The 26,588-nt window shown below is 30.6% G+C and overlaps 5 protein-coding genes across 5 annotated transcripts; 2 read left to right on the top strand and 3 right to left on the bottom strand.

Annotated features, from left to right (window-relative positions):
* Positions 1 to 21: 21 nt before the first annotated feature.
* MKS88_000513 (Dpy-19-like C-mannosyltransferase) lies at positions 22 to 4,194 on the top strand (the record flags this gene model as incomplete). The annotated part of the gene is made up of 7 exons (XM_067216235.1): positions 22 to 133; positions 291 to 347; positions 514 to 594; positions 699 to 781; positions 1,221 to 2,134; positions 2,351 to 2,419; positions 2,748 to 4,194. The coding sequence occupies 7 exons, from the start codon at positions 22 to 24 to the stop codon at positions 4,192 to 4,194; spliced, it is 2,763 nt and encodes a 920-aa protein (XP_067075749.1).
* Positions 4,195 to 4,523: 329 nt separating this feature from the next.
* MKS88_000512 (ferlin-like protein) lies at positions 4,524 to 10,146 on the bottom strand (the record flags this gene model as incomplete). Its single annotated transcript, XM_067216224.1, has 3 exons — positions 4,524 to 4,594; positions 4,959 to 5,203; positions 5,375 to 10,146. The coding sequence occupies 3 exons, from the start codon at positions 10,144 to 10,146 to the stop codon at positions 4,524 to 4,526; spliced, it is 5,088 nt and encodes a 1,695-aa protein (XP_067075748.1).
* Positions 10,147 to 12,716: 2,570 nt separating this feature from the next.
* Positions 12,717 to 13,229, top strand: MKS88_000511 (UDP-N-acetylglucosamine transferase subunit ALG13; the record flags this gene model as incomplete). Its single annotated transcript, XM_067216213.1, has 1 exon — positions 12,717 to 13,229. One exon carries the CDS (start codon positions 12,717 to 12,719, stop codon positions 13,227 to 13,229), a length of 513 nt encoding a protein of 170 aa, XP_067075747.1.
* A 1,575-nt stretch (positions 13,230 to 14,804) lies between these two features.
* Positions 14,805 to 17,021, bottom strand: MKS88_000510 (DnaJ protein; the record flags this gene model as incomplete). Its single annotated transcript, XM_067216202.1, has 1 exon — positions 14,805 to 17,021. One exon carries the CDS (start codon positions 17,019 to 17,021, stop codon positions 14,805 to 14,807), a length of 2,217 nt encoding a protein of 738 aa, XP_067075746.1.
* Positions 17,022 to 21,453: 4,432 nt separating this feature from the next.
* Positions 21,454 to 26,284, bottom strand: MKS88_000509 (kinesin-like protein; the record flags this gene model as incomplete). The annotated part of the gene is made up of 7 exons (XM_067216191.1): positions 21,454 to 23,301; positions 23,664 to 23,789; positions 24,000 to 24,234; positions 24,423 to 25,071; positions 25,451 to 25,618; positions 25,817 to 25,865; positions 26,258 to 26,284. 7 exons carry the CDS (start codon positions 26,282 to 26,284, stop codon positions 21,454 to 21,456), a joined length of 3,102 nt encoding a protein of 1,033 aa, XP_067075745.1.
* Positions 26,285 to 26,588: the final 304 nt, after the last annotated feature.

Here is a 26,588-nt window from a genome sequence, read left to right as displayed (position 1 = left end):
TTTTTCCAGTTTTGTTCATATATGTCGTTTTTTCCCCTTTTGCAACTTGCAGAAATTGTACTTGGGACCTTATGGAGATTTCTAAATTTGAAATCTGTTTTCGCTACTCCGTATAATTTTTACGTTTGTTCTGGTAAATGGATCAACTTGAACAAATTGGACAAATTGAACGAACTATTTGATTACAACAAGTAAATGCGGTGCACTCAAATAATTTAGATTACATTATGCATAGTTGTGATTATATTCTGACGGTGTACATCTAATTTTTTTTTTTTTTTTAATTTCAGCGCTTTTCTCCCAGGCTGCTAGTGTAGGCACGTTGTTTTTCTTTTCAGTTTATCTAGGTTGAAATTAGGAGGGGAAAAGAACACACCCACATACATACAAACACATACAAAAAAGCACTTATATACACACACACGCACATACACACGCCTACATACGCATTCCACACAAGGATCCCTTTTTGACGTTTTCTTTTAAATCGAACTATTGGTTCCTTTATTACAGGAAAGTCCTATATCTCTGGTGTAATATTTTTGATGCTTTTCTTCTCTTGTTTTCGTGAAAAGCTTATAATTCGGCTCGAAGGTAAAACAATTTTGTGAATATCAATATCTCTTGAATGGTGTTAACGGTGTTATATCTTTTCCCTCTTTCTTTCTTTTTTTTTTTTTTTTTTTTTTCTACGTCAGCTTTTCCCCTACGAGAAAACTTTGCTTCAGTTCATATGTGGTTAAACATTCTACTAATTTATATGATCCTTAGAAAGGAAAAGGTAGGGACGATTTAAAATAAACTTAAGCAACGACTTCGTACGTGTTTACACGGTATGCTTGGAATAATTCAAAAAATATGCCATTGTATGCACACATGGATTGTGAGAACGGAGTATATTATATATGTACATTTTATATACATAATGAATATATACATAATGAATATATACATAATGAATACATACATAATATATAAATAAAAAAAAAAAAAAAAAAGTACATAAAATAAACTTCTTCTCACTGCGGATAAGGAATAATACTGTCGCGCTTTTATTTTATTTTGTTTTACTGCCTGTATGCACTTCAGCTCAACGGTTAGTTTGTTCGTTTATTAAACCGTTAGTTTATCTACTTCTTCTACACTTTATCCATTTCTTCAACTGTTTGTTCATCTTTTTGTCTGCCTACGCATCCACCCACGTGTTTCCCCCTCAGCAGATCCTTAACTTCCAGCGCGGGTTTCTATTCCTTTCTTCCTTTTTGTTCTTTATCACATGGCAGTTTTCAGTTTTCGCTTCACTAACTCATATTATTGCCCTTTTTGCTGTTGATTTGCTGGGTTATGATATAAAAGCAGAACTACAAAAAATATTATTGACTTTCTTCTCGTCCTATATAACTGCATTAATTGTATCGCTTTTTCCAAGATATCTTTTGTTTACATATTTCCCTTTCGTGCTTGTTGCTATTATTATTACGAATAGTTTGTATAATAATAAATGGTTTAACATAGAGGGTAAAAGGAGGAGAAGAACGTGGAGGCACAACAATGGTGGTTGTAATACGGGGGCGATAAACGGCGAAGGGATAAATGGCGAAGGGATAAATGGCGAAGGGATAAACGGCGAAGGGATAAACGGCAAAGGGATAAACGACAAAGGGATAAACGGCAAAGGGATAAACAGTGCACAGGCTAACAGTGAACAGATAAACACTGTAGATATGAACAAATTACTGATTTACAAATCGCAAGGAAGGAACAGATATGTAGGAAGTAAGTGCAAAGCTGATAAAGGGAGAGAAGGAGAAGGGATGGATGACAATTTAGACCAGCTCAGGAGAAGAGTAAGTGACGAAGTGAAGGAACAAAACATGCCAAATGCATTAAAAGAAATATATATTATTCAAAACTATAAGTTTATTTTAATGAAAGGAATAACATCTATATTGTTATTTTTATTATTACGAGTCCTTATATTTTTTAAAGAAAAACATGATTCGCATGTAGTATCGTTGTTAAAGGTACGATTAAATTTGTCTGTTCATAATTTTGATACTATGATATATAGTCTAGGGTCCGAATTTAATCCATTCTCAAAGGATATGTTTAATATGATAAAGGAATCAGCTTTGTTTGATTATTTTATAGTATTTATTATTATTCTTTCCTTTTATGTTTTAAATTACTTTAAATTTCTATATAGAAAAAAAGAATTAAATACAAATTTCGAAGTATTCGATGTACATTTTGTCTTTTTGCTAATCCAATTTTTTCTTTTCACATTATTAATGTTAATAATATCGAGGCTTCGTGTATTGGCTCTTCCTCTCATGTGTTTATTTGCTAGTCTGGTGGGATCTCCTTTCATTTTGACGGATATATATATGATCATCAGGAGGAATATTTTTGCCTTTAGGTAAGAAAGATCAACAAAGTGGAGATATAGAACTGCCTCTAATCTTTCCTTGTTCATTGGAGGCTTCACTCTGGGAGATCCTTTTGTACCTAGAGTGGCGTAAATTTCTCTCCATCGTTAGGTCAACATTTATCGTTACTCTGTCATTATTCTGTCGTTATTTCATTGCTTTATTATCATTTGTTTTTTATATTTTTATATTTTTATTCTATTTTCCTATTTTTTTCTTATTTTTTCCTATATTTTTCTTATTTTTTCCTATATTTTTCTTATTTTTTCCTATTTTTTTTTATTTATATTTTTTTTTCCTTCCCCCTTTTCCCAGTAGCAGGGCCAACGCCGTCAATTACGCTATTTACCTTCTGTGCCTACTTGCATGCATATATCCATTCGTTAAATATTTTCCGAAGAATGAGTATATGAACCTACTGCATAATGACCCTACGAATCTAGAAAAGAACATGGACTTGATTAATTGGTTAAAAAAGAATGTAAAAGAAAAGGAAGCATTAATATCGGACATACCAACTTCAAGCTTCCTAAGATCAACTACAAATTTTAGATTAATTTTACATCCACAGTATGAAGATATTAGTTTACGTAAGAGAGTTCAAGATTACTATATGTTATCAGCATGCTTACCTTTTAGTGATGCTAAAAGATTTTATTATGAGAAATATAAAGTGCGTTACTACGTTGCCAATATATATAGATGTGTACCATCAGATGATAGTATTAATGCTTTTAGAATTGCCGATAAAATAGATTCAAATTATGCTAAATGTAAAGATAAAGAGTGCATGCGTTTCTGTGAACGTGTTTTATATGATAATACGAATTATAAAGTACTTTATCGTAATGGCAAATTTAGTGTCGTTTATTTTGTTCCAAAAATAATAGAAGACAATACACCTTACGAAAATTTTGATGAATTGAAATATTTTAATATTAAATATTTTGAACCATGGTTACAAAGATGCAAGATAAATGATGATAAATGTGCATTACATATAGCAGATGTTGCTAGGTCCTATTTAGATATACTACATTACTTTAGAATAGGATTCATTTTGTATAGATATGTTGAAAACAACTTACTAGATAATAATACGGAAGTTATATTTAATGTTGGTGAATTTTATGATTTTGATTATAAAAAACCTGAACAAGCAAACCAATTTTATAAAAAGGCTATTGATCTTATAATACATAAAGAACAATCAAATTTAAGTGGACCCATAAGAGGACAAGTACCATTTGTCTCTATACCTAGAAAAATACATATGATTTCGTCATATATATATTTCCTCCTAGAAACGGCTTTATATACTGGTCGAGAGCAGATTATTTTGCTATACAGGAATTTGCATTTGTTGGTAAAAACGGCTCTTTTTGCACTCGAGAACGGCTACTACTATGAAATAGTAGAAGCAAAGTGGGAGGAGAATATGCGGCACAAGCAGGAGCAAGAACAGGAACAGAAGCAGGAACAACCACTGCAGGTGAGAGCTCATAGAGGAATGGATCAGACAATTAAGAGGGACTTCTACCCCAAGGAGTTGGATTCAATTCTACATGACTTATGCCAAAATGTAGTCTATATATACGAAAATAAACACGAGCATGAAGAATTTGAGCTTTTATATAAAAATTTATGGAAGCTCATAAAGAGACTCTCCCATTTAACTGAATGTGTTTTCGATAATTTTCATATATTTGAAAATAGACCAATTAATGCATTTGATTATTTCAAGTTTTTTTACGTGTATCGTTAAGTCATTGAGTAACTTGAATTTACCGCTGTAAACGGGGGGTCCCTTCGTGGGATCCTGTTTGTGTATTTGCGAATGCGTACAGATAAACATATGTACATGCATACATACAAACGTGCGTACAGATAAACATATGTACATGCATACATACAAACGTGCGTACAGATAAACATATGTACATGTATACGTACAAACGTGCGTACAGATAAACATATGTACATGTATACGTACAAACGTGCGTACAGATAAACATATATTCACACGTACAATGCACACACGTAAACACGTGTACATTCATACATGCTTATATACGTTCACGCACTTATCTAACTTTATGAGAACTGATCCGCAGTTTTACTAAAAGGGGGGATTATACCATTATAATTGGGGATATTTATATTCTCTTCACTTTAACAAAAACAGAAGGAAAAATATGCCCACAACTATGACTGCTACGACCACCCACACACCTGAAGTGAAGCAAGTTCGAGCGGAAATGTTAAAAAAATGTTAGACGGATAATGCGCACATGCTCATGTGCTGTTTTGTCGTCCACTGCTCTGCCAAACTACCACTCCACGTTTTATTCATTTTTGCAAAAAGGAAAAGTAAATAACAAGACGCGGATAAACGTAAAGGCGCGTTTTCTTTGTTTCCGCTCGAATCCATGTACACAAATACCCGCACATACGCACACACACACATACACACACACGCACATACATACACACGCACATACACACACACGCACATACACACAAACGCACCTGTCCACTTCAAGCCCTGCATAATAGACGCAGTTGCTGCTCCAAATTTCTCGTTGATGGTAATCCAGTCTACATAGGTTCTATTTTCAGTGACAGGGGGTAAAAATGGGTCCTTGTTGGGTTCATCTCTTCCATTGCCAACTGGGTCAACTTCGGCTTCAGACTTAGGTAATATGCTTGCTTCTATTTCAACATTTCCTCGTATCTTGTTCTTGTGCGCTGGGTGCTTGCATGCCAACCAGAATCTGCATGAAGGGGGGAGGGATGAGCAAAAAAAGGCACATGTCCACTAGTCTAGTAGTGTAGATGCAAACACAAACATACACAGAAATACATTTCATAAGAGTAGCACGTGCGTGAACATTTTGCATATGAACAATTTCACGTATGCCATTCCCATTTTGACAAAAAGGAACCTGGGTATGTGGTAGAAACCCTTTTTTTTCCTGGCCCTGTAGAAATGAGAAGCCAAATCCAGAGTGGCCTCACCTATAGGCTCGTTCGAAGAGAGAAGAGCGTAGTTATGAACCTGCACCTTGATAGTTGTTGCATTTGTTGGTATCTTTATATTATATACTATTCTCCAGTTGAATACACCCTTACCATCTTTACTGTTGTAATGTGTATCTGTATCTCTTCTGTCTTCATTTTCTTCATCAGTATATATGCATCTAACAAATAAACTAATAGTAGAATTATCATCAATTGCTGCATTACTTACTTTCCATATTACTAATCTTAATTGGTAATCATCTGGTTCATTTGAACACAATATTTTGACTGGATTTAATTGAGCAAATTCTTCAGTAAATATTTCAAACCAGCATCTTAATGATCCATGTGATATGGTACTATTTTCTAATTTTAATGATCGTAGTTCAATCGGCATAGCATCATCTATCATTAATTGTCTTATTCTCGGGCTAAAGTATCGATCTTCCATATCGATGTAGGTATAACCTATTATTTCATCAGATAGAGAACCTTGATTCATTATACATACTTGAACTATGGATTCATCTGGAAAAGAACATAATAATTGATATGATCTATTAAATTCTGGTTTATACCCTTGTTTTTTTGTATGACCAATATCTTTTATATTATGGGATAAACCACCTGGTATATTTGTAATTTCATTACTGTTCTTTATCCATATATATGTTGTTATATCAGTTGCACCAGATGGAGGATTCAACCCCCTTGCTTGGATAATATATGCTCGAACAACTAAATTCCGAGTTAGTTTATATTCACTTACTAAATTATCACACCTTTTCATCATTTCCTTTTTTAAATGAATTGTTTTCTCATCATATACATTACATATATATTTTAGATAACCAACAGCTTCTGGTATTCCTGAATCCGTGCATCTAAATATGGTTGCTCTTAAATATGGTAAGTCATCAGCATTCATATCTACTTCGTACTCATATAACATTTCGTCTCTTTGTATTTCTTCTTGTTCATCATCGTCCGCTAAAGATAGTTGAAAGTTCAGCATCTCTTCAGTGAACCCGTAGATCGTTCTACCTTGCCACTGCGCCTGCGCCTGACTCTGCTTCTGATGCATATCATTGGTGCTATTATGTCCGTCAACGCTACTCGATACTACGTTTTTTCCCCTATCGTCGTGTTTCCCTTTAAAAATGTTCATATCCATCAGTTTCAATTTCTTATCACTTGAAGTGCTTTCACGCATTGTGTCCTGCTCCTCAACATCTCCATGCACATTCTTTTCTACATCCACATCTACATCTGCATTTTTGAAACATACATATTCTAGCGCCTCCTCAATGCGCACATTTGCAAAATCTGGGTCGTTGTAAGGCACATATTCGTTACTTGAATACTTCTTCGTGTTCTTTCTCCTCTTCTTTTGCAGTTCGCTGATGCCGTGCTCATCTTTCCCATTGTTAACATTATTGAGTACATTCCTATCTGCACTATTACTTCCATTGGCATATCCCTTTGTGGCTCCACTGATGTCCACGCCTCCGATACCCTTATCATCCTTTTTTATGTTATCCCTAGATGTGTTTTCTGCCTCGCTGTACGGATGCTCTTTATCGTTGTTAAGATTACGATCCCCTTTTACCCTATGGAAGTCATCCTCCCTCTCGTGGTCATCTTCACCTTCATAGCCCTCTTCGTCAAGTATAGTTAAATGTTCGTCTAAAACGTTCAAGGAAAGAGAGTGGAACTCACGATTCCTATCACTTCCTTTTATATCCACATCTGTGTGTAAATCTGTGTATAAATCTGCGTCTAGATCTGCATCCGGATCTACATCTACACCTGCTTCTACCTGTATGCCCACCATCTCTGGCTCTTCACCCCCCTCGTCGGTATCGTGTGCTCCAAAGTTTCCATTCGAGATTTTCCTGGACATCATGGAACTCTTCTTATATATGAGAGCAGTGTTATACGATTTTCTTGCTTTTTCTGCGTCTTCTATGAGCACCTCTTCTAGTAGATGTAACTTAAACAAGTCTATACATTCGTTTTTTTCATATTGATCTAGCCATGGAAGTAATGGATTCAAAGTAATATAAGCAGTACCGATTAAGACAGTATTGTTGGTTGCATTAACTGCATGTGTAGTATTTGTACCTGGACCTGTGAACCCACTATTTAATAATCTATCTTCGATTCTAACTTCTAAAAAACTATGATGTTGCATTCTTTTAGGTAAAGCTACATCTAATGAGAAGTATTTTAGAAAATTCCAGTTTCCTTCTTTCCCTGATATGACTTTATTAGTAGTTTCATGCCATAAAAATTGGGATGTATCATCTACATCTCTACCAAAGCAAACAGTAACAGATGGATCTTTTAAAGGTTTGAACATTCTTATACCAACTAAAAAGAGAGAAACATGACCAGGCAAGGTAGATGGTCTAATATCATCATAAAAAGGGTATGTATCATCAAGCACTTTTTCTAATGGTACTAATTCGAATGCAACTAATAACTTAGCTTTACACTTTTTATATTGTGAAGATTTTAATGTAATCCATATAGGAGATTTTTTCCATTCAACTGGAACTTTCATTATTGGATAGGAGCATGATCCTAATAAAACATCTTCATTGTACAGAAAAGATTGATTAACAGAGAAAGCCTCTATAGATATATCTGGAGCTAAATTTAAGTTTGTAGGTAATATAACTTCTACCTCATATGCTTCATAATAATTCGGGTTAAGCGTATGTAAAATAGTACTAGTTTTAATTGTCTGACCAGCTAGTTCTACTTTTATGTACGGGTCAGGAAAAGCATCATATCCTTTAGCTGGGAAATGTAAACCTTCATAAATTAAAGCACGAAAAAAATATCTAGATAATTTATATTCTAATCTTTGTGGTCTTTTTCTGTACGATTGATAGGGTACCAAATTAGCAAAAAAAGAAATATTATAATCATGTACATTTGTTTCAATATTTTTCATTGAAAACCATTTGGGTTTATTTTCATTAAGTAGTAAATATTTAAAAGGTATACGAACATAACTTTTTAATTTATAATTATTTAAAATTTCTGCATCGTTATAAATATCTTCAGATGTTTTATTGATTGAACTTATTTTATGTAATTTTTGATGATTAGTAATATCTGTTGGATCATAATCATTATTTAGAACTGTATTATAAATATTCCTCCTATTTGTAATCCAATCAGTTACAGCTAAATTAGATCTAACATATATATATAAAAAGATATCATAAATCTGTTTATTGTTATTTTGTGGTAGGAATATACGAAACTCATCTATTCTACCTGCACTTTCGTTCAATACATAAGAACCAACTTCATTAGGTAAAAGAGGGGGTGTTTTTAATTTATGTGGTCCTAAGCTACATACACATATTATACTATCTCCTACTGAATCATATTTATTATTATAACTTAATTTGTCATTAATAGTATTATTATCATGATAATTCATTGCTTTGTTACTATGGACAGATAATATTTCATATATATCAGCACAGAAAATAAATTCTTTGTTAGGTGGATCCGGTTCAACTTTAGCTGACTTTATGCATATCGGTCCAGGTGCATGTGTTTTGGTAGCATGCACACTTAGAAATATTCTACCTCCATATAAATAAAAATCTTTTAAACTATCGTCCGTAAACATTTTTTGCATTTTTGTAACACCTAATATATCATTTATATTAATACCTTGAGTTGCATTTTTAAAAATTTTCTCTGCTGTTGCTGAGAAGAGGTAATTACTCAATGGATTAGTAGATCCCTGTGTGTTTGTAGTATTAACTGGGATTGTTACATTCTGTTGTGTATGTACACTGCTTCTTGGTGTTATTTGGTTTTGAGGATTGTAATATATGTTAAACCATCTAGGAAGTAATTCTCTTTTTAATATTTCGAAAAAATCTAAAAGAATGCTATAGATAACTACTCCATTATGTTCTCCATTAATAAGTTCAATGATAATGTTTTTGTCATAACAAGGTGTACATGTAGGTATATGAACACTTAAATTCCATACAGGGTTAGGATCATTTCTTATTACTTTTGTGCATTCTTCAAATCCATTATGCGATACCTTTACATATGGCTCTAAATTATTGGAAAATAATGTACTGCTACCAATAAATTCGATATCTTGACCTCTAAATATGTTAATACACAAATCGTAGTGAGTTATATGAATATCTAACCCTTTATTTTCACATATCTCTTCATTAATATTTGCTTTTACACTATCATTAACTATTGGTATAGAATCTCCTGGACCATATACACCAACAGATATCAATAAATAACCTACATCATCTAGAGGTAAATCAGGGTTTCTTAATTTTACCCATATCCTATATAACCAATGCTGTACTTTTGAATATACATCATTTAAACTAAATGAACATTTTCCTATTAATGCACTCTGAATTGTATATTTATGTAAAACACACACATCCACACTTGTCCTCTGAAAGTGATAATCCGTTAAATCCATAGAAAAATTAAACGACGTATTATATACGACATTCACTGCTTGATTCTTTTTAGAAGTGCTTTTTATTTCATTATTTACTGTTACTTCCACATATGGATTTGGTATTATCTCTTTCTCGTTTGCGCTTTCACGAAAGCTTAAATCTTTTACCTCGTGTATGTCCACCTTTATGTTGTATTGCGTCTTCTTAGCAAAATTCATTTTCTCACTTGGGGGAGGCAGCCGACCGTTGCGTTAATATACACACGTGAACGCATAAGTGAATGTATACGGACATACATGCATGAGTACATATGTGCATACGTATGGGCATACATATGGAAATACACATGTGCGTACATATGCGCGAGTACGCGTGCATACATATGGGTGTACTTATAAATGCCCATAAATGTGCGGATATATTACAGTGAATTACTGCCAAATGGTAACTTTGCGCACACCGTTCCTGTACATTCTATCTGCTTTCCCTTTTTTACAAAAAAAGACGTGGGCGTCAATTTTCCTGAAAGCGCATATTTTAAATCAGTGTTTTATGATTTTCCTTTTTTTTTTTTTTTAATTTCTGCACTAATTGGTCAGTTCTTTAAAAATACTTTATCCAAATTATTTACTAAAAAATGCGCATTTATTTATGAACATGTAAGGAGAAAAACGCCTTTTTCGCAGGTTTTTTTTTTTTTTTTTTTGGAGTGTATAACGAAATTGGGTACCGTAAAAATATGAACAGTACATACTTTTATAAAAACTGCCTGATCAAGTAAGAAAAAAAAAAAAAAAAAAAAACTAAACGAAATTAAATTAAATTAAATTAAATTGAATTGAATTAAATTAAACTAAAATTGAATTAAATTAAACTAAAATTGAATTAAACTAAAACTAAATTAAACTAAAACAAATTAAACTAAAACAAATTAAATTGAATTGTATTAAAGTAAATTATATTAAAGGACAAAATAACGATAAGGCGAAACAGATGCGATCAAAAGTAATAGTACAAATATTGACTTAAGCTGCAATTCATTTGGTGGGGCTTCTCGGTTTTACAACGCTCAGCTTTTACTATTATTGCACATTTTGTAATGCTACCCAGTTCGCAAAAAAAATATGTCGTTTTAAACAGAAACAACGATCTATGCGTATAGCACTAGTACAATCGCGTTCGCGGGGATACACATAAGAAAATTATATGAATATGTACGTATGTATGTATACGTATGTACGATAACAATGTAGTAAAAAGCGCGCAGTTCGCATACGTTAGTCCCTACTATTCCAATGAATACTTACGAATAAACAAAAACAAATGCACGAAAGTGAAAGGTTTTCATGTGATGCAACAAAATAAGGAGCTGCTAAGCGGTTGCAACTGCTAATCAATTGCCAAGTTGTAGCTTTTTAGCGGAGTTTCCCTTCAAAATTGGGCGAGAATGTCACATACGCATAAGTGCATATACGCGTCCTTGTGCACGTATTTATATATATGCATGTGTATATATGTAAACTTAACAGGGAAAAGGAAAGAAATCTTTTTGATGAGAACGGCAAAAGCTTAGAAATTTGGAATTCATGTACTGGAAAATAGGCTAATAATTTAAGCACTATTCAATCCTATTTTTTTTTTTTTTAATAATAAGTATAGCTAATGAAATGAAGTCAACTGGTAGTTAAAATAGTTAGTAAAAGAAAAAAAACAAAAGAAGGGAAAAAAAGAAAAAGAAAAAGAAAAAAACAAAAGGAAAAAAAAAAAAAAGAAAAAGAAAAAGAAAAAGAAAAAAACAAAAGGAAAAAGGAAAAAAACAAGGTGGTGAACGTATCATTAAAAGTATTTTTTTTTTTTTTAATTGCATTTTTCCTTTTTTTCATAAAAATATATGCACACATGTCATAAGCATTTATGCTATAACATTTTTACACCATACAATCGATATAATATTTTTAATAACACAGATACTTCATAAAAATAAAGTTTATATTTCGAAATAAGAAAAAGTAAAATACAGAAAAAAGGGAAAATAGAGTAAATAAGGAAAATTAAAATAAACCAATATAATGTAATGTACATCAAAAAGAACTAGTAGGAATAATTGTACAAGAAAAAATAAAAAAAATAAAAATCATTGTATATCAAAATTCCAATTAAAAAATAAAGCTACAGATATGTTTGAAGCTCCAGAGAATGACTTCTTCCTTTTAAATGTTTCGAAAATTACCGGTAAAATTTAAAATATATATCCTCCCTTAGAAGTTCTATATTTTCTTTTGTTAAAGTGCAGGTAACTATGTACATACGTATGTGTGTGTTTTAAACACTGATAAGGAAAAAAGCTAGGTCCATTTAAAAATTTTAAGAGGAATATATTTCATTGGGAGTTTACTGAGTACTAGTGTAAAAATATAGTGATACCTTAAATATTCTGTATACTCTAAAGATTACCAACGCATATGTAAACACGTAAAATTAAAAATGAAACATTTTCATGTGTCTTAAGGAGGGTAAGAAGCTCATAAAAATAAAGTTATCGCATATACATTAGTTATGTTCAAATTAGATATATACACATTAGTTACGTATAAATTTGTAGGTAATATCTCATACAAATATAGCTCGAAAAAAAAAAAATAACAAAATATATTAACAAATCAGAATAAATTAACGGAACAAAGTATATTAACAAGTCAGAATAAGTTAACAAATCAGAATAGGTAAATTAAGGATGTACTTATTTGTCACGGTCGGGTCGCATAAATTCGATGAGCTGATCGAATATATGGACAAGGAAGAGTTTCACCATTTTTTAAAAAAATTAGGCTTCGCACAGATGACCATGCAAATTGGGAGTAGCTCTTATATACCAAAATTAATATATAAGAACAACAAGAACAACAACATCAATAGCAACAACAAAAAGGAGGAGGACGACGACAATGGATATAATTTATTGAAAAAAGTAAAGTATTTTACTTACCAGAATGATCTTAATAAATTTTATGATAAAGCAGATTTAATTGTAAGTCATGGAGGAGCTGGGACAACATTCGAATGCTTAAGAAAAAATAAAAAAATTTTACTTGTTGTTAATAAAAAGTTAATGAATAACCATCAAATGGAATTTGCTCATTTTATGGGCACGTCTAATTACGTTGAAATATGTATATCTTTAGAAACGTTAATGGAAAACATTTACACATGCTTAAAAAAGAAATCATATAGTGTTTTCCCAAAACCAAATAATACTGAAAGTTTCTTGCGCGATTTGCAAAAATTAATGCACGGGAGGTGAAGTAAATGGTGGTAGTGGTAGTGGTAGTGGCAGTTGGGGGAAAAAAACTACATGTCTTCATTTCGTATCATTTTTGTATATGTGTATGTGTTAAAAAATGCGTATAAAACATGCACACGTTCAGGTGATTAGTAGAAGTTCATATTAAAGGGGGAATAACGAAATTTGAAATTTGGGAAAATATATGCATATTGTTAATGATAAAGGTGGGACAATGAAAAAGAAAAAAAAAAAAAAAACAGCAAACAAGCAAGCAAAAGCAGACAGAATGACTACCTTACAGCCAGGCGAATTAATAGAGTGGTTTACAACCACCCTATGAGTGTGTTATTAAAAAAAAAAAAATATATTTTTCAAGTATCACATGTAAGTGTATACTACAAAGGTTAATACAAGAAAAGGAAAAAGTTGAATTAACATTAACGCATGACTACGTAGGCTTGTATGCGTAGGAAGGAAACGTAATATTATATATGGATGTACACAAAAATAAGTGGAATGGGATAAGAAAAAATTATAAACAAATCAAATATTTTAAACTTGAAAAGGCATAAAAATAAAATAACGAAGATAACTGCTTCATATGGAAAAGAAAAGAAAAAAAAAAAAAAAAGTAAAGAATACAATGTTGTATGAGTATGGTCTGTGCGTGCGCACAATTGTATTGGGGTGTAAAGGGCGATTTAAAACCACTAACAAAAAAGCGTTAAAAAAGCGACTGTCCTAACACACACACACATATATACGCACGTGCAAACATGTGTACGTATAAGTGCATATGCGTCGGGTATGCGTACATACATACATATATATATATATATATATATATATATATATATATATATATACATATGTAGGGGTATATAAATATGTATGCATATATTATTCAAAGGATCTTCTCATGATGAAAAAAAAAAAAAAATAACTATGGAAAAATTAAAGAACCATAAGGAATAATAAGGAACACAGGAATAATAAGGAACAGTAAATAAAGGAATGAAAAGAAAAATTAAAGAAAGAGGGGAAAAATATCCTTTCTAAAAAACAAATGAAGCATAATATTTTTTTTTTTATCAACATTTATAATATAACAAGCATATCCTCAAAAGATTAGAAAAGATACAATTATACAATAAATTACTTCAGCATTTAACAAATTTCTTTTTAAACACTTTCGTGCTCACATTTTTTTTTTTCCTTTGTTGTTCCACTAGCACAGTCTATTCCTCCATCTCCTCCCATTTTGACTTATGGGTAATTGTAACGAACCCTTCATTTTATTAAATAATACATCTCCTCGTTTTTCCACAATAACAAAGCTATCCTATGTTTGTTTTCCGCCACTTAACCGTCTGTTTATCATTACCCACCCCTTTTTTAATATGTATATCCTTTTTGTTTATTTACCCTTTTTATGGAGTTCCAAATGTATCGCTTCTTAATTCAGTAACATTGTCACAACACACTGTTGTCTTTTCCTATGTGTAACAAAGAGGATCAGCAAAACGTATGCTACTTTATTTCTTTTCTTTTTTATCCTTCAAATAGGGTGGTGGAGTGAACAAATGATCATTATTATATAAATTCTCTTTTATACATGTCTTCTTTTTCTACACCCTTTTCTGCTCCCTTCTCAGACTCCTCTTCCGCAAATGCCTGTTCTACTGCCTTCATAAGAACACTTTCAAAAAGTTTATTAACATCAAAATCTTTCGATTCACACATATCCTTTTTCGTCTTGGATAATCTTAACATAATTTTCCCTAAAACTTTTAACCCTCTAGCTCTCTTTAATCGAATATTGATATCTACACCTTCATCCCGCAAAACTTTTTCAGCTACTTGTCTGACTGTTGTTTCGATATCCCATAGAACTACCTTCAGTACATTTCTTATAATAGTTCCGAAGGCTTCATTATTTTTTTTTTCAATTAACGCCTCTTTTTCAAAAAGTTTATTACTTTTACTATTGCTATGCTTCCCTCTGGAAGTGCTGTTCATACTTTCATTCTTATCATTGGTACTACTACTACTACTACCACTTTTTCCATGTTTATCATTTTTGTGCATACTAGAATTCACATCCTGCTTACTAGATGTACCAACAGATGAGGATGCGGTAGTACTTTCCTTTGTAGCATCATTATTGGGTGTATTTCCCTCTCCCCTATTACAATCTTCCCCCTCTTTACTTCCACTACCATTACCACTACCACTACCATTACCACTACCACTACCACTACCATTACCACTACCACCACTATGCGCTTCCTTATTAGCAGTGAGTGCCTCCTTTTTTTGTTCCAATGTGTTGTAGTAATCGTTATATGCTGCCATCTTCTGCATGGTAAAAAACGTACTAATGATTGAGGATGCCACTCCAAAGCTATTCTGGACAGTCCGCTTAGATGCTTGTATGTTTGGTACAGCTGCTCCTACTCCCCATAAGGTTGTCACTTCAGCTATAAATGATGCAGATATGTTTCTATAAGTCCATCCAATAGATTCAAGAATAGAACTAGAAAAGGAAGATTCAAGTAAACATGTAATTTCATTTTCCATTTTATCATTCCATTTCGTATCATCATCTACATATGGTTGTAATTTATCTCTAAGTATAAGAGCTAATTCAACTTCTCTTTTCTTTTGTTCTATTTCCATTTCACTAATAAAATTATCATCCCTTAATTTCATATCTTCAATGGACATATTACCAGAAAATGCTAATTTTATAAAGTAAGCTACTCTTAAAGTACCAATATAATCAGCTAATTCTTCTGAACTATATAGCATCATAAAGAGAAGAGCTGGATCTATAATAACCATATCTTTAGTTGCATTCAGACCATATTTATTATATTCCATTCTTTTTTCATCATCACTTAATACTTGATATGCTTCATTAATTTTCTGAAATTTTATTTTGGCTTCAGGATCATCCGCATTTTTATCTGGATGATATTTTAAAGCTAGCTTATAATATTTTGACTTTATTTCGCTAGCTGTAGCATTGGGTTTAACCTCCAAAATGTCATAATATGTAGTATCCACACATATGTTTGGTACATCCACTGATGAAGTGAATGCAGTAGATGTGTTCATATTTGCTTCTAACCCAATTTTCATTTTACTACCCTTTTTGGAAGCTCTTCCATTCGGAAATACCTTTTTAACTTCTTCATCCAAATGATATCCTGTTTTATACTCATTACATATATTTGAATTATCAAGATGGGGCAGAAAATTGGAGATCCCCAACTGACTAAAGAATCCACTTTCTTTGTTACTACTATTTCCATTGTTATTACCACTATTTTTGCCATTCCTTTTATCATTACTGTTACCACTACTTTTATCATTACTGTTACCACTACTTTTATCATTACTGTTATCATTACTATAATTATTATTATTTTTTTTTTCCTTATGTTTTTTACCAATCCTCCATTTACTACTACCTTTACTATCACTATGTTCCTTACTTCCACTACTGCTACTACGATTTTTCGTATCCGAACTATTTTTAATTTTTTCTGTAAAATGCAATTTTCCTTCATATTTAAACCTGTATTGATCTTTTTCATCTGGGATATTTTCTCTCATCTTTCCATCATTCCTATTATTATTGCTACTAAATACAGCCGATGAGCTCTTAGTACTCGTTGCAGCTGCAGCTGCAGTTGTTATATTAGCAGAAATATTCGAGGAGCTATTCCCCTCCACGTTTGTTGACATGGAGCTGGGGCTCCCGAACCAGCTCCCATAGTCCGTGAAGAAGTTCCAGTTGGACATACTCCTCCGCGGTTTCGTTGGCCCTGATTGGAGGTAAGTAACTAACGTTTTACAATGTTCTTCAATATGTTTCAATATGTTTCAATATGTTTCAATATCTTTCAATATTTTTCAATATCTTTCAATATCTTTCAATATTTTTCGACTTGTTTTTTCCCTTCGTTTTCCCACGCTTCCCGTTTATGTTCCGCTAAGCTTGACGACTTAACTTACGATTTCCCCCCTTCCGCGATTCGTTTACTCTGTATTTACCAAAAAATGTAGAAACGTAACAACGGAAAAGGGCATAAAAAAAAAAAAATTAAATTAAATTAAAAGTAAGAAAAAATAAGAAGAAATATGAAGAAATAAGAAAAAATATGAAAAAATAAGAAAAAATAAGAAGAAATAAGAAGAAATAAGAAGAAATAAGAAGAAATAAAAAGAAATAAGAAGAAATAAGAAAAAATAAGAAAAAATAAGAAAAAATAAGAAAAAATAAGAAAAAATAAGAAAAAATAAGAAAAAATAAGAAAAAATAAGAAAAAATAAGAAAAAATAAGAAAAAATAAAATAATAAAATAATTTCCCTCCACTGGTGAAATAATGTACAGGGGTGTTACACTTTTATAATCACTTGAAAATGATAACATGAAATAAAATAGACATTATATCATTTGTACCACTAAAGCTGCATTTATTTCTATCTAATTATTAAGCCCTTTCTCTTTTCCCTCTATGTTTAAAGGGGCAGAAAAATGGAGCATATCACAACAATAATAAAAAAAAGAAATGAATAAAAGGAAAAGGAAAAATTGGAAAAGAAAAATTGGAAAAGAAAAAATGGAAAGGAACAAATGGAAAAGAAAAATTGGAAAGGAAAAATTGGAAAAGAAAAAATGGAAAGGAACAAATGGAAAAGAAAAAATGGAAAAGAAAAAATGGAAAAGAAAAAATGGAAAGGAAAAAACGGAAAAGCAAAATTGATGCACAGAAAGAATATGAAAAAAATGGCAAAAAAAAAAAAAAAAAAAAATTGTTTGCTCTTTTATTTTACAAAAATGTAAATGTGCTTGTATAATAGTTTATAAAAAGAGTTTGGCAGGTCTAAAGACACTGCATATTCCGCTCCATCAACTACACTAAGACGTCGCTCTGTCGAGGAGTACTCAGGTAAAGTTACATATAGATGCACGCATTTGTACGGATAGAAGCATAAATACAAACGTACATACATACATACATACGTAATACATGCATATATATATGTACGTTCATGTATGCATATTTACATATGTATGCATTTACTTACATTTGTGCATTGTTCATATATGTTTTCATGTGAGTATATATATACATACATACATACATACATACATATTTTAAATATATAAGTACAATACATACATATATGTACGTATATGCAATAATTTTACGTACGTATTATTTCTTATAATATATTCGGACTAAAAAAATATGCTTTTCTTTATGCCCTGAGCACTCAACATAAATATGGCCAAGCAGCTATTGTACGGAAACACAAACGAAATAGTATATAAAAGAATAACCTTTAAAATGAATTATATTTTTTCTTCTTTTCCCTCTTCCTATTTTAAGGACTTAAGTACATGGTTTGAAGTTGCGTGTATGATGAAGCAGTCATATTTGTACAAGCATACATATATATATATATATGTATATGTATATATATATATATATATATATATATATATATATATATGTATATGCATATATGTATATGTATATATGTATATGTATATATGTATATATGTATGTATATGTACATATATGTACGTACGTGTATTAATAGAGAAAAAAATTAGAAAAAAACATATATAAAAAAGCTATTTAAAATAAAAATTTTACAAATTGAACAAATTAAACAAATTAAACAAATTGAACAAATTGAACAAATTGAACAAATTGAACAAATTGAACAAATTGAACAAGTTGAACAAATTGAACAAATTGAACAAATTGAACAAATTGAACAAATTGAACAAATTGAACAAATATAATATATATAACATATATATGAAAAAATTAAAAAAAAATAAAAAACAAAAAAAAAATTGAAAAAAAAAAAGTATTTTTTATATGCCAAATTAGGAGGCGGCACTTACTAATTTGTTATTACCCCTCTTTTGATATGAAAATAAAATAAAAAATAAAATAAATAAGATAGTAAAATTAAGTATAATTAATATAATTAAGTAATGATTAAGTAATGATTAAGTAATATTTAAGGATGATTAAGTAATGATTAAGTAATATTTAAGGATGATTAAGTAATGATTAAGTAATATTTAAGGATGATTAAGTAATGATTACGTAATATTTAAGGATGGTTAAGTACGAATAAGCACGAATGCGTAGGATAACGTACGAATAGGTAACGATGAGATGTATATAATAAATTTTAAGTTGTAGAAAATTTTTGTTTTCCATTTTCCTTTTTTTAAAGGTAAAAAATTTGACAAATGATTTTAAACGTTAATGTTTATTTTATAAGACTATGCGCTAACCCCATTAATTAATCTTTTTTTTTTTTTTTACGTTTTATATCGAGCTCTTTCATCATATTTAAAAAAAAAAAAAAAAAAAAAAAAAGAGGGTTCATTTCATATTTTACAAGTATATACTACTACAAAGTGATGCTATTTGTGAAGAATAATTTTCATTAGATAATTACTTGTTATGTATATATATATATATATATACATATATATACATATATGTGTATAGATATGTATGAGTATATATTTAAGTATGTACATATCTACACGCATAATGTAATGAATCTTACATTTTGCCTATAATTATGTTATATGTACACAGTTGGACTTCACGAAGAAGGCCTATGTACATAACATTTTAATCGTCCGAAGCTGTTAAATCATATATTATGTACGTTTATATATATATATATATATGTACGTATATTAAATGATTAAATATGGTGTTAAGCGTTGGCAGCGTACAACAAATGACGCCTTGAATGCCTTCATATAACGAAGTTAAAATATTGCATTCATGAAAATATTAGTATACATACGTATACATATACTTGTAAATATTTATATAAATTTACATGTACGTAATTTCCTGCTGAAGTACGTTTTGCTCTTTTATGTTGGCGCAAAAGTTTAAAAGTTTTCAAATAAACCTCTTTGCAAATGTATATATGTATATTTATATTTATTTATTCATTTTTTTGATGCAAAAAAAATAAACAGTGAAAAAAAAAAAAAAAAAAAGGAATATCTAATTTGCAAAATTAATCAAAAAAAAAAAAAAAAAAATAGTACTTTTCATTTATTTGGCAAAGTTAAAAGAAGAAAAATATTTAGCTAATCGAATATCAGTATAAGCGTTCGCACTTACTGAAAAATGGAAAAAGTTAAAAGAAAAAATTAACCATAAAAGAGATGTAAAAATTGTATGAAATTTATGCGAAAATGCCGCAAAATTGATGCAAAATTGATGCCAAATTAATGCCAAATTGATGCCAAATTAATGCCAAATTGCTCTTTTAATGATCTATATTGGTTTGCCCATCTTTTGTGTTTTTTATTTTTTATTTTATTATTTTTTCATTGCTTATATTCGACACAATATATTTGGGAAGCAACGAAAAATAAAATATGCGCACGTCTATGCGGCAGTTATACTACTTTTACTTTAAACTGTCGAAAGTTTGTACGCATGTGGATGTTATGTGTGTTTATATGTACAGAAATATATATATATACATACATATGCGCATATGTACACCTAATTAAATATGTACACGCTTGAATAAACGTATGTGCAAATATATATAACATAGCAAATGTGCTTTACCTGCGCTTCATAATTATACGCAGAGGGAAAAACATGTAGACGAGCTCGTCTGATGTTTTATTCAAAGAGATTTTAGCTGTTTAAAAAAAAAAAAAAAAAAAGCCTATCTTGAAAATATTATTATTACATGCCATTTTGTAAAACAGGAAATAAGGAAAACATTTAAATGAAATTTTTTTTTTTGTATGTAAAAGCCTTAACATGAGAAAAAAAAAAAAAGGGGGGGGGGTCAAATTTTTGTGCTCTGTTGTATGTGTAAGTATACGTGCATATATATATACATGTGTACGTGTGGATATGTAAAATAATAAGAAAATATGCTACTACGGTAGTAGCAGTATAGTGGATATGCTGTAAAAATAAAAGGATAGTAAGGCGTTAAAGAAGAAGTCGAAGGGAGTGATACATTTACTCCGTTTGTACTGAAGGAGTGTCATACATATATATATATATATATATATATATATATATATATATATATATATATATATATATATTTTATATTTTTTTTTTTTATTTTTTTATTTTAATATGGTCCTTCCTGACCTCTCCTTTTTTTCAATTTTCTTATTGGTTTCTTTTCTTGTCTTTATCGAGCTATGGACAAGCTTCTCGATTTTAATATTCTATTTTTTATTTTAGTAGCTAAGGATTCCACTGTGACCTCATCAAAATTATTAAAGTTAATAGGTGAAGCAGGGTTTATAGTAACCGCTTTTGTTGTTTCTTCATCCCCTTTACTTAAATATGATTGATCGTTTATAACAATTTTCTGTTCAGTATTTTTCTTATTATATATTTCCTTGTGAATGTTATCACAACGTGGAGACCTAGTTTTAGCAGTTTGATATTCTTTCATTAAAATGTTTTTATTTACTAGCTGTTCCTCGTTTGAGTTACTCGTATTTTTTTTTTGAAATGTATTAACTGTAAAATTATTTTTGTTTATTTCTTTCAGATTTAAATTGATATTTTCTCTTTTTATATTTTTATTGCATAACGTATTTACATTTTTAAGGACATGTTCATTATGTTGATTATACGTAATATGTGAAACATTTTTATCATAAAAATTCGTTTTCGTATTTTTTACTTGCTTGACTTGTTCATGATTTTGCTTGTCATGTTGGCCCATTTGTACCTGTGCAGAATTTAGGGCGGAATTATGTTCATATTTATGTTCATATTTATGTTCGTATTCATGTTCATAATTATGTTCATAATTATGTTCATAATTTATTAACTCTTGTGTGCAAAATTTGCGGAGATTTTTTACATGGTCAGGTGATTTATTATGCACAAATTCTTCTTTGTATTTTTTTTTTTCATTAAAAGAGTAGTATTTTGTGTATTGTTTACCTTTTTCTGGCTTATTTTCATTCATTTGGTAAGTGTCGATCATAGTGTAGTTCTTTTTCACACGACAATTTACACCGTTATTACTCCTATTACTATTACTATTACTATTGCTGTTACTATTACTATTACTATTGCTGTTACTATTACTGTTACTATTACTGTTACTATTACTATTACTGTTACTATTACTATTGCTATTGTTGATGTTACTATTACTGCTTGGTATGTATGTGCCAGCTTGTAGATCGTTTGAGCTGACCAAGTCAGGCAAATTCTTTTCAATTTTTTGTTGGTCATCATTTTCACCTTCCCTTTGCACACTTGAAAGATTATTTGAAACATTTTCCTTTTCGAAATTTCTTGCCTGTTCATATTTCTCTACAGGGAAAAACGGTTTGTTATTATTTAAGCTGATTTGACGACTTCTTTGTCGTTCATGTATTTGTTCTTCATATTTGGAAGAAGCCGAATTGCAAATATTGAGGGAATTACAACTATCAGAAGAGTTAGTATTTAAAGTTCTAAAAAGAAATTCATTGATTTTTAAATAATTTTTATTTAATATTTTCAGTTTATTGTGATAATTATGTGTTTCCCTTTTCCAAAAAGCGCATTCGTTTTTCAGTTTAACAAGATCATTTTTTAATTGCTCTATAAGGAGTATTTTTTTTTTTTCTTCTCTCATTTGCTCATTTACCAATTCATGTGCAATATTTTTAAAAATATTGACTTTTTCATTATCTTTTTTTTTATTTAAAATATTAACAGCATGATGATCTTTATCATCATTTGAATAAATAAGAAATATCGTGGAATTATTCTTAGCATGCATATCATCCTTAGCATTTTTTTTGTCTTCTTCAATATTTGTATCATTTAAATCCTTTTTAGAGGAATCAAATACATCCCAACTTTTTTCTTCGTACTGATCTTTATTCTGAATACTCTTTTTATTCCCATCATGTGCAATCTTTTTGAAAAAATCTTCTTTATTTTCAGACTTAACATGAATTAGCTGCTTTCTTTTGCTTTTTATTTTTTTGCAATCACTGGCCATGATAAGCGTTGAGCTGGTTAGCTAAAAGGTGGGGAAAAAGGGCGCGCTCACTTGTCTAATCGGAATTTACACATACATCATACACTCTACATATACACTCTATATATACACTCTACATATACACTCTACATATGCACTCTACATATACACTCTACATATACACTCTACATATGCACTCTACATATACGCTCCACACCTTTATTCCTTTATTTTTTTTTTTTTTTTTTTGATAAATACATGATGAACATAGAAACATAATTTAAAAGCGCCATTACTTCAATGCGCCCTGTGTACTTGTATACATATGAGTGTGTTTTCATGTGTGCATGTTTGTGTGTACATATATATACGCAATATTCATAAATCGATCATAATTTTCTTACACTCTTTTGGCTTATTCTGGGGTTGAAGCAAAAAATGAGGCAAACTCCACAGGTCTTCTGAATGTAGTTAAAGAGCACTTTACACAAAACGCTTTGACGTTTATCCGATTCGTCTAAATTTCCCATCTACAAAGGGAGCAAAAGAGGAGAAGTGGATGAGCAGAAACATCCACTAACGACTGTGCAATTAATGAACAACGAATGAGCAAAAAATGGACAATCGTATGAGTGGAACTGCCTCCATCGAGCAATTCCTATACTCGTGGCAAAAAAGGCATAGGTACATGTGGGGACTTAAAGTATTTAAAAAAAAAAAAAAAAAAAAAAAAAGGTTACTTGCATTTTTCTCAACATCTTATTAAGAGATGTAAGAGATGAATTCAAAAATTTACTAGATGTTTTATCATTTTTACTTGCACTTTTATTTGTGTTAAATTCTTCTCGTTCACATCCAACCAAGTCCACTAGTGTTAGTACGCCATAGTACTCCCTAATTGTTTCAATGCCGTTATTAACTGTGGAGTCAGAAATTTTTACAAAAAACTGAATGATCGCATGGGACCTGCTTGACCTGATGAGGAGGTGGTAAAAAGTCATTTTAGTATTACAAATATCATGGCAAATATCGTTACACATATGCATGAACATATGCATGAACATATGCATGAACGTGTGCAAGAACATATGTATATACATGTTCACGCCTGTATATACAGACACGTGAATGCCTATTCACACGCGCGCCTGCTTTTGCCGGACCGCATATTCTGGGAAGTAGCCTCGACATTTCGGAGCAAACATGCGGTATCAATTATTTTTTTGGCCATTTCATAATTCTTTATATTGACAACTTTATAAGTATATCTAATAGTCTTAAGGTAATGCTCTTCTGTGTAAAATTCGACGTTTTTTTCATTTAATGTAGATATGAGATCAATTAAAGTATCCCCTAATATTTCATATATGCTTAGATAAATTTTTTTTTTTTTATTCTTTGCAGTACATAATTTATATAAATTATAAACAAAATAATAGATGATACCATATTCATTATTTGATCCGAATAAAGTATATGTTTTACCACTGCCTGTTTGACCGTATGTTATTATAGTTTCTTTAAATCCTTCACAAACATTATTAACCATTATATGACCACCTATTTTATTAAAAATCATTTTATTATCATCATTTTCATCAAAAACTATATCGAAATTGTATTTCTCTATTTCAAAATCTTTATCAAAATATAAAGCAGTCTTATCATTAGGATCTGCATGCAATGTTGACTTTTCATGCTTTTCTAATTTTCTAATTCTAACTACAACATTTTCTAATTTCTTTTCATTCTTTCCTTCAGTTTTATTATTTTCCCTTATATCATTGTTTAAATCTTTTACGTCATTTCTTCCTGAATGATAAGGCGAAAAGTGAAGTACATATGTACAGGATATGCACTGTTTAGACAAGCGCTTCTAAAGCACTAGTAAGTGGCGGATGGCACACTGTTCATTTTGACATAGTGTAACGATATCCTTTCTGCTTTGTTAGTTAACATACGTACATATATATAGGGATATATACATGCATAAAGGGGCATACAAATACATGTACATATGCATGTATGAATCTTAGTTGTATGAAATATTTTGACCCCTTGCAGTGGCACTTCGTGTATAACTCTGCGTTGCATTGCATCAACGAGCGAGCATATATCTAGCATGCCCCTCTACTCTCTATGCCTACACTTCTTTTCCCCTTACCACGTACCATTTACGCTTATTTTATACTACCACTGCTACTAATACCACTGCTACTACTACCACTGCTACTACTACCACTGCTACTACTACCACTGCTACTACTACCACTGCTACTACTACCACTGCTACTACTACCACTGCTACTACTACCACTGCTACTACTACCACTGCTACTAATACCACTGCTAGTACTAACTCCGCTTTAAAAAAATACCGCAGCGCTAACGTGTATTTACGCATGAACACGAAATTTTGCTGAATTTGCATTGCGCGCAAAAGAAATGTAAACGTTTCGATTGGTACTATTTACAAAATATGGAGAAGCGTGTTTGGATTCGTTTGGTTTGGTTTGGTTTGGTTTTTCTATAATATAATTTTATTTTTTCCTCTAACTTGAATGCTTAGACGGAACCACAGATTCACTGTATGCCCTTTTATTCATCTTACACACCGATAAAATGAACAAAAAAAAAAAAAAAAAAAAAGGGGGGGAGGGTTGTGGTGAAAAAATAAGTAGAAGCAAGGATGGCTTATATATTTATTATTTATATAAAAACAGATAAGTTTGACATATGTATGAATTAAATTTACATTAGGACAAATAGAAACGCTATAAATGCATTTTTATTTATTTTTCTTTCTCCTCCTTATTTTTTTTTCCCCTCCCCCTAAAAAACTTCCTAAAAATATTTACCCCTTTTACTGTAACAATAAATTAAAAGCAAAAATGAAAAGAACTAGTTTGTGCGTGGAAAGAGATGTTCTTTTTTCAGGTATTACGGGCAAGTAGGACATCTTTTTTTTTTTTTTTTTTTTTTTTTTTTTTTAATTTACAATAAGAACGGCAATGCCTCCCATCATTGTGCTTTTGTGCAGTTTTGTACTTGCCTTTCTGAAGGCATTTCTACATATGTCTATGTGCAAAAGCGTATGTGTATATTCCTCGATGTTTTTCAAAAGCGTTAAATTTTCTTCCCTTTTTTCTTAAATGTTCCTCCTATTTTGCTATTTTTTTCCTGCTCTTTTTTCTTCATTTTTTGTTCTGCTTCTTAGTTTTTCTTCATTTTTTTTTCTGCTTCTTAGTTTTTCTTCATTTTTTGTTCTGCTTCTTAGTTTTTCTTCATTTTTTTTTCTGCTTAGTTTTTCTTCATTTTTTTTTTTTTTT

The sequence above is a fragment of the Plasmodium brasilianum genome, chromosome 1 (genome assembly GCF_023973825.1).
Source record: "Plasmodium brasilianum strain Bolivian I chromosome 1, whole genome shotgun sequence".
Lineage (NCBI taxonomy): Eukaryota > Apicomplexa > Aconoidasida > Haemosporida > Plasmodiidae > Plasmodium > Plasmodium brasilianum.
The sequence above is the reverse complement of the archived record's forward strand: the minus strand, read 5'-3'. Positions and strand labels throughout refer to the sequence as shown.